The sequence below is a fragment of the Geospiza fortis genome, unplaced genomic scaffold (assembly GCF_000277835.1).
Source record: "Geospiza fortis unplaced genomic scaffold, GeoFor_1.0 scaffold172, whole genome shotgun sequence".
NCBI classification, from domain to species: Eukaryota; Metazoa; Chordata; class Aves; order Passeriformes; family Thraupidae; genus Geospiza; species Geospiza fortis.
This window is the reverse complement of record NW_005054309.1, coordinates 11,067,494-11,076,478: the sequence shown is the minus strand read 5'-3', so window position 1 is coordinate 11,076,478 and position 8,985 is coordinate 11,067,494. Positions and strand designations below refer to the sequence as shown.

Genomic DNA, 8,985 nt, shown 5'->3' with positions numbered 1-8,985 from the left:
AGGAATGCAAGGCAGAGAGCCTCGAAGGAAACTCCTGGGAAGTGCTTTTGGAAGTGTTTGCCTTGCGCTGTGTGGGTTTCTCTTTGCTGCACTTCGCAGCACCATTTCCATATGAAATGGAACTAATTGGCTCGGAGCTGTACAAAGGCAGGGAGGCCCTGAGCATGAGGAGCCGGCAATCACGGCCATCCCTGCTCTTGTTTCCTGTCAATAAACAGATTGCACTTTGGGGAACAGCTGTCACCTGGCTGAGGTCAGGCTGTCCTGGTGACAAAGCAGCTCCTCCTGACACTGAGATCGGGGCTTGCTCTCAGGAGCTGCTCCCAGGTGAGGCAGCAGGCTCGGTGCTGTGACAGCACTGCCCTGCCAGGACCCAGCGACACAAAGGGGCTGTGACAATGCTGTGCTCAGCAGGAGCAGTGATCGGGAGGATCCTTCCTGCTGGGTGCTCCGAGTTGTTGAATCAGGAGGGATTTGAGCTGAGTAATAATTGGGAATCTGATTCCTGTAGTCACGTGTACACAGGAGCGGTTTCTCTGGGGAAGTTGGTTTTGGAAGGTGTGATGGGGAGCATTCATTTTCAGAAAAAGCCTGGAATGACAGGACAAGGGGAATGAATTTCCACTGCCAGAAGGCAGAGATAGGTGGGATGCTGGAAAGGAATTCCTCCCTGGGAGGGTGCCCAGAGCAGCTGTGGCTGCTCCTGTGTCCCTGGCAGTGCCCAAGGCCAGGCTGGAGCAGCCTGGGACAGTGGAAAGTGTCCCTGCCTGTGGCACTGGGTGGGCTTTAGGGTCCCTGCCTGTAGCAGCTCTGCAGCCACTCAGAGCTGTGCTTATGCTCCTCTAAAACAAATAGTTTAGATTGGAAAGGACCCTTAAAGGTCATTGAATCCCACCCCTGCCAGGAGCATCTTCTACTGATTTAGCAAGGAAACAAACAAAGCAATCCCTCCCAAACACATCCACATCCTGAGCCCCTGGAGCACAGCAAGCACAGGACACTGTTTGTGCTGCCCTGCAAACAGCTGGGGTTGGAATTAGGAAATAGGGTGCCTGTGCAACCCTTGGGAGAGGGGGATGTGTTCAACATCCTCATTGCTGTGGAGTTTGAGAACTTACCCGTGCCTACACCCCAGCCCTCCTGACCCAGGACCTCATGTTCAGGAGTGGGTTCCTGGGAAGAACAAACAACTTCTGGTACAGCCTCTTCTCCTCCAGCAGCTCTGCAGTCCCGCCCTCCAGCAGTCCTCAAGGACTTCCTGATCCACAGCTGGGGGGTTACATTATTATTATTATTATTATTATTATTATTATTATTATTATTATTATTATTGTTATTGTTATTGTTATTGTTATTGTTATTGTTATTGTTATTATTATTATATTTTCTCTGCCAGGCGTTCATCCAAGCTGTACATGTACACACACTCATACATATGCAGGCCAGTGTGTCAGCAGTTGTTTCAGGCTCACAAGCTGCCGCCCCCCTGGCTGTGAAAATTCCAGAAGATTGCTTTTGCAAGCACCCCAGTCACCAGTTGTAAAGGCAGGGGGAAACAGTCTTTCCAGCCTTGAAAAAATAAACACAGGAAAAGCAGCAAAGTCGCTGCTTTTGGGTTCTTTGGAGGAAGAGCCTTTGAGCTGAGAGGGAAATGTCTGCAGCATCTTTCCCCAGTGTGAGGTGTCACCTCCCACGTGGCCCAGGGTCACCACAGAGAGCAGCATGACTTGATGAGAGGGCAGATGCAGTAAAATCTGAAACTCACGTGCTGCCCTGGCACTGGTGCCCCTCTCTGGGGTTTGAACTGAGAGGCCCTGATAAGATCAGGTTCACAGGGGTTGTTTGTGCTCGTGCCCTGCTGCAGAGGTTCCTGTGTGCCTGGCACAGCGCAGTCCTGGTTCCTGCTGTGCTCCCACTGCTGTGTTGGGAAGAGCTGCTGATGAACATCCTTCGGGAGTGTTCCCTGGCCTTTCCTCCTGCTCTGCCTTTCCATGGGAGCACATTTGGCTCTGCTGTGTGAGCTCTGCTGTTGCTATTTCAGTACCTGTGCTTCCAAATGAAACTCTTGGTTGGGTGCCCAGCCCTGGCACAGGCTGTCTGGTGGAGCCCCATCCCTGGAGGGGTTTGACAGCCTTGGGGAGGTGGCACTTGGGGACATGGGTCAGTGGTGGCCTTGGCACTGCTGGGGATGGTTGGACCCAATGGTCTGCGGGAGCTTTTCCAATTTAACCAAATCTGCGATTTCCATGATCTTTTGAAGCCAATATCCTTTAAGTGGTGTTTGGTTTCATACAGGAATTTAAACACTCAGCCCCCCACCCAAAGCTGGGCCCATCTGTGGGAGAGTCCTTCCCCTGCAGCTTCCATCAAGTGCACCAAGGAGATAAGATCTGCTGCCTTGGTGTCACCAGAAGTGTCAGTGCCTTGCTGTGCAGTGGCTGAGCCCAGCCTGGCTCCCCCAGCCCTGAGTACAAAAGCTCCTCGTGCCTCGGGGGCCCTTTGAAGCCCCTGGGGCCGCCGGGTTGTTGCTGGTGCAGGGAGGAACTGGTTGAGTCAGAGAGAGAAGCTCAGCAGTTTCAGCAGGCAGGGAGCTGGGCTCTGAGCCGTGCTGTGTCTCACAGCTGTTCTGCTGGGAGCAGCTCTCATTTCCTGCTGGGCCCTGCTCCTCGCAGCGTTTCTGTTTTTCTGAACCTGTTTGCGGTAACTGGCGCCACGTCCCCGAACTCGGAGAGGAGCTGCAAACCACACATCCTCCTGCCCGAGCACAAACTGATTTCTCTGCTCACCTCTGTGTACGTGATGGCTGGAGAATGTTTGTCCTGCTGGGGGGAAAGAGCCCGGGGGATTCACAGACTGGGCTGCAGTTCTGCAGAAGGATGGAAGGGAGAGCCCACATATCCTTGTTTTGGCTGCACCAGTCTGAAAAAATCTATCAGTGCTAAAACTTGCCAGTCAAGGAACCTGCTCAGTCCAGTGTCCTGCAGAGTTTACACCTTCTGTTATTTCTTACATTTAGGGAACAGAGAAAATGAAACTTATTAGTGGGGTCACAGTCTGCTGTTGAGAGCTCGTGGGGTTTTATTTTGAATTGTGCTGTCCTGCAGCACCAAATTTGGGTTGTGTGCCCTGTTCTTCTGAGAGTTCAACGTGCTCATTCTCGCTGTGCAAACAGTTCCACTGAACTGCTTTATTTTATAAATAGAGACCTTTATTTGGTGAGTTGGTGAGGAGAAATTCTTCAGAAATCTGTTCTCACCAGAAATCTGTTCTCACGTCTCGAGTCTCTGTGGGACCTTTAACAAGGGCACTTAGTGCCAGGACAAGGGGAAGGCTTTAAACTGCCTGAGGGCTGGGATGGATGGGATATTGGGAAGGAATTGTTCCCTGGGAGGGTGGGCAGGCCCTGGCACAGCTGTGGCTGCCCCTGGATCCCTGGCAGTGCCCAAGACCAGCTTGGGCATTGGGGCTGGAGCAGCTGGGACAGTGGGAGGTGTCCCAGGGGTGGCACTGGATGAGATTTAGGCTCCCTCCAACCCAAACCATTTTGAGATTCTACACCTCAGACAGCTGCTGGGTTTGAGGTTTTGTCCCTCTGTGCTGAAAACCACATGTTTAATGGCATACAAAAGGTGAGAATTGTCTGTTTCTCCCGTTTTGCCCAGGGGCCAGGAGTGCTGGGTGGATCTGAACCTTATGAAGTTTTATGAAAGCGCAGAGTTCGACCAAATGCGGCGCCTGTCCACAGCCTCCTGCCCCAGCTCCAGCTCCAACTGCTACACGGTGTGGAAGTACTTCTGCAGGGACCACTTTGGCTGGAGAGAGTACTCCGAGGTATGGCCCTCCCCAGTCCTGCTGCTGGGCTGCAGCACACACTGCCACATCCATGCTCAGCCTGGTTCCTCTGCAGACACTCAGGGAGGGGATTTGGGGACCCTGTGAGGATGAGGAGGCAGTGTTGAACTGAGAAAGCAGTGGAGGGACAGCTCTGCTGGCCTGGGTTGTGGTTCTGTGATCCTGTGACTTGAATGACCCTGAAAGCATCAGAGACATCGGGGCTGGCCAGACTGTCCCTCTGGGGAGCAAACCAGCTTGTGGCAGTACCAAGGAAGCCCTTCTGGAGCCTGATTTGGTGTTATGGCAGTGGGACAGCTTCTGCAGCCTTCAGAACAGCACCTCCACTTACCTTGGCAGCTTTTAATTGACTGCCCTGTCCCCAGAGCTCTGCTGAGGCAGGACATGCACTGCCCAAGCTGTGGGGTGCAGCCCCTGGGCTGATGTCTGGAGTGAAACCTCATCAGTGCTGGCAGTCCCAGAAATAACTCCTGAGTGTAGGAACTGCAGAGAGTTGGGCAGAAATACCACAAATAACACTGTGAGGGTGTTTGAGCTGCGAGGAGAGCTGGGTTTGTGCAGTGTGGAACAGGAATATGAATTTTGGATCATGTGGTTTCTCATGTGTGCATTTCCCTTCCCTGTTTTCCCCTCCTTTCTCCTCCCTTTCTCTCCCATTTCTCCCTGGTTTTCCCTCATTTTCTCCCCTATTTTCCCCTGTTTTTTCCCCGGTTTTCCCCTGTTTTCTTTTCCGCCCTGTTTTCCCCCCCATTTCCCCTGCAGCCCGTGGTGAGGCTGATTGAGGAGGCGAGCTGTCGCGGGCTGCGCGAGGTGCGCTTCATCACCTGGCACAACCAGTACATCCTCAACATCAAGGATGGCTTCCAGCAGAACTCCTGCTTCCGCAGGGAGATCAAGAGGAGGCCCCTGCTGCGCTCCTGCCTGCTGCTCATGCCCTTCCTGCAGTAGGTATCCCAAAAACTGAGCCATTCCCACTGCCCTTCCTGCAGTATCCCCAAACTGAGCCATTCCCACTGCCCTTCCTGCAGTAGGTATCCCAAAAACTGAGCCATTCCCACTGCCCTTCCTGCAGCAGGTATCCCCGAATTGGGCCATTCCCACTGCTCTCCACATGGAGCTGGATGGGGGAGTTGTGTTCCTGGGCTGTGACAGGGAGCAGGCACTGTTGGGTGGGAAATGAGAACGAGAACTCAAAATCTGGGTCATGCTGGCAGCTCCTCCTGCAACTTTCCAAAGGAACATTTATCTGAGGAACTCCTTGTTTAAATGTGTAATGTGTAATGTACCTTGTGGATGTTGGAATGGCAGGTTTGCCCAATTCCTGTCCATTTTCCAGCGTCCTGGGCTGTGGGAGGTGTCCCTGCCATGGCAGGGGGTGGCTCTGGTGGGGTTGGAGGTCCTGCGAGCCCAAACCATCCCGTGTTGGTTCAGTGGGAGCACTGGGTGTGCTCACAGAGCCCTCACCCCTCTGGGGTTTGGTCACAGCCTCAGCACACATGGGCTGGGAGGTGTTTTTAGATTGAGGGTTTTTTAGATTGAGGGTTTTTTAGATTGAAGGTTTTACAGGAAGGAAACCCCAGGTTATCAGAGAGAAACTGGAGGGTGCCAGTAAAACACCAGTAGACTTGCTGGTTTGAGCAGTGCTGCTTCTCATCCTAATGAAAAATGAGGATTTCAGGGCTCCTATTTTACCACTGCTAAAATTATGCAATTCCCAACTAATTCCCAGCTAAGTTTGTTGGACCTTGAGGGCTCTGCACTCGTGAGGGATTGACCAGAACTGTGCCAGCTACCAAACCTACAGGCTAAAATCTGAGATTCTGTTCTGCACCAAACGTCATTCTGATTTTATTTATCCAAAGACCTTGTAAAGCTCACTTAAAATCATGGGTTCTTGGCAAGAACAAGAGTATTTTAAATTTTGATGGGATCTCTCCTTCAGGAGACAGTGTTGCCTCCACTTCCCACATGATGCTACCTGAGATTTGTTCTTTCCCTCACCTCCCACGTGCTTAAATCTGTTCTAGAATTGGAAAAGAATCCTTGAATAGGAATGAAAAATGTTGACTTCTTAATGGTTTCCCCTGTAGAATAAATAACATAAATATTTTACACCAGTCAGAAGAACTGAACAAAGTACACCAAAGGATTGCAGGATTTTTATTGGATTTGATTCTTCCTCATTAATCCATGATTTACTGGCAATCTCTGCTTGCTCTTCCAGTCCAGTGTGAGTGAGGCCTTACAGGAATATTTCTTTTTACCCATTTGCCCATCAAAGAGGAAAACCAAATTAAAAACAAATGCCCACTTTGGTATTTGATTGCTATTTTATTAGCAATTTGTAGAACAAGTTTCTGGGTTTCTGCTCAGCTGTTAACAACCAGTGAGAAGAACTTGGAGTTGAGTCAAATCCATGCAAATGAAGGGAATCCTGGCCTTGGCCTGGAGCAGGAGGGAACAGCCAGAGAACACTCAGACAGTGTTTCTGCCCTGAAAAGTGGGAGGGCTGTCACAGCTTTCCATGTGTTGATTTAAAAATAGACCTTTTTCCACTAAACTTCCCCTCCCAACGCTTTTCCTTGGGTTTGGTTTGGTTTCTGGCCATCTGTGGGGTTTGGAGAGCAGCTCCACCCTGGGCTGGCAGCAGCCAGTGCCGCTCTCCTGCTGCCTGCCCCGGGGCACTGAAGGGTTGGCAGCTCTTCCCAGAGAAATGCTTTGGGAAAATCCTCCTTGGTGGACTTTGGAGCTGGCCCCACGTATTGCTGCAGCTGCAGGAGCTGTGCTGGTGTGAGGCAGGGCCCTGCAGGTGCCACATGGTCCCAATGTTCCCCTTGGCACAGGAGGGAGAGTTACTCAGCTGAGTAAGGGCTGCGCACTCAGGTGGGATCAGGGGAACATGAACCACCAAGGGCACTTCTCTCAGTTCAGCAGCTCCCAGAGTGTGAGGATTGCACAGAGCTGCAGGGGGTAGGAGCAGGGTCCTGCTGGTCTCCTTTGCTGGGTTTTCCAAGGGTTTTTTCCTGGCATCCATGGGGTTTCTTGGCCACAGCTCCTTCCCTCAGCCCTGCCTGTTCTCCAGGCAGCATTCCCAGAGGAGGGGTAGGAAAATAACCATCTGCAAATGCAAATCCACCTCTGGCTGTGTAAGTGGCAATAAGAATCTTCCTGTTTGGGAAGGGGCCTTAAACCCCATCCAGTGGCACCCCTGCCACAGGCAGACACTTCCCACTGTCCCAGGGTGCTCCAAGCCCTGTCCAACGTGGCCTTGGACGCTGCCATGGTTATCAGAGGCTTTCCAGCCCCGCTGGGGGTGACTGGAGGCTGCTGAGGGTGTCTGAGCACAACCTTTGTCCCTCCCCAGGACCCTGGGTGGCAGCTCTGCCGTGCCCTCGCCGTGCCCCGACCCCGCCGCCGCACACGACCTGTCCCCAGCTGCTGTCACCTCTCCCAGCTTCTACCCCGAGACCTGGATTGGAATGGATCCAGCTCAGGACTTCATCCAAGTGCCTGTTCTGAAGGAAGACAAAAGCTACAGAACCATTTACAACCTGTTCCACAAGACTGTGCCAGAGACCAAATACAAGATTTTGAAAATCCTGCGAGTGCAGAACCAGTTCCTTTGGGAGAAGTATAAAAGGTAAGAGAATTGCAGTTCTTTAATAATGGATATTCCTAGAGGAGGAATTTTATAAAGAGGGATTTGCATCTCCTCTCACAGCTGAGCTCTCTCAGAGGGTGATACCGTGATGAGACCTGCAGCGAACGCTCACCTTCATTCCCACTTTGTGTTCCAGGAAAAAGGAGTACATGTCCAAGAAGATGTCAGGGCTGGACAGGATCATGAACGAGCGGCACCTGTTCCACGGCACGTCCCAGGACGTGGTGGACGGGATCTGCAAGCACAACTTCGACCCACGGGTCTGCGGCAAGCACGCCACCATGTTCGGCCAGGGCAGCTACTTTGCCAGGAAGGCCAGCTACTCCCACAACTTCTCCAAGCGCTCCCCCAAGGGCGTGCACTTCATGTTCCTGGCCAAGGTGCTCACGGGCAGGTACACGGTGGGCAACCACACCATGAGGAGGCCGCCGCCCATGGAGCCCGGCAGCATCACCAGCGACCTGTACGACTCCTGCGTGGACAATTACTTCGAGCCCCAGATCTTTGTCATCTTCAACGATGACCAGAGCTACCCCTACTTCATCATCCAGTATGAGGAGGTCAGCAGCACCGTCTCCATCTGAGGGCCTGTGCTCTCCCTGTCACAAACATCTCCGTTTGTGTGGGGGAGGTAAAATCTGGACACTTCCTAACTGGTGGAATGACTTGGAAGGAAGGTCACTGAGGTGACCAACTGTGCACTTGCTGGTTGATTCCCTATGTGGAAATTGTACATATTTTTCCATTGTTTATAGTTGAAAATCTGTGCCTTTTGTTATAAAACACTGTTTATTTATGTTAGTAAATATTCATGTTTCAGAATGTGTCTGTGGGTGTCATTTCAGTGGCGTTCTGTGCCTGTCACATCCTGATCTCTCAGCATTTCAGCATGGCCATTTCTAGGGACTCACAACCACATTTCATCCCAAGGATATTAAATCACACATTCCCCCAGCCACTACTTTTTATTATCATATATCAGAGACTGGGGGAGAGATCACAAAACTACCCCCTCCTCATACTTTGCATTATTGAACAGGACAACACAGATCATTTTCTAAAATCAAGGAAAATCAGGAAGAGAACAGCATGGTCTGGGGGAGGGTTAAAACCTGGGACGGCTGCCCAGCAGGAGCAGGGACACACAGTCTGTCACTTGTTGGTGTCCCTGCCTGTGCAGGGGCTGGTGCAGGATGGGCTCCAAGGTCCCTCCCCTCCCAAAGCACTCTGTAATTTTCACCTCCAGGCCTGTGGTTTGGATGTACCTGAGGTGCCCTGTCCTCACTGGGACCTTTTCCAGGAATTGTGTGTCCGTGTGAAGGCTCCTGCAGCAGCCCAGGTGTGGCTGGGAGGCCTCGCTGCCCTCCAGGGAGCTCCCATGGGACTCAGGGGATGGGGAGGGACCCTCAGGCTCTGTGCTGGGCTGTCCCCAAACCCAGCTGTGCCTTGTGACAGCCTGCTCCAGTCGGCTT

The 8,985-nt window shown here is 52.2% G+C and overlaps 1 protein-coding gene across 2 annotated transcripts in view; it reads left to right on the top strand.

The window, feature by feature from the left end:
- Window positions 1–8,335, top strand: part of TIPARP (TCDD inducible poly(ADP-ribose) polymerase) — a 25,464-nt gene extending 17,129 nt beyond the window's left edge. For both annotated transcript variants that reach the window (XM_031055406.1, XM_005419057.2), the window contains exons 4-7: window positions 3,663–3,831; window positions 4,615–4,796; window positions 7,217–7,492; window positions 7,650–8,335. In XM_031055406.1, coding sequence (XP_030911266.1) covers window positions 3,663–3,831; window positions 4,615–4,796; window positions 7,217–7,492; window positions 7,650–8,097 — 1,075 coding nt within the window. In that variant the 3' untranslated portion in view covers window positions 8,098–8,335. The remainder of the gene's footprint in view (window positions 1–3,662; window positions 3,832–4,614; window positions 4,797–7,216; window positions 7,493–7,649) is intronic.
- The last annotated feature ends 650 nt before the right edge of the window (window positions 8,336–8,985 follow it).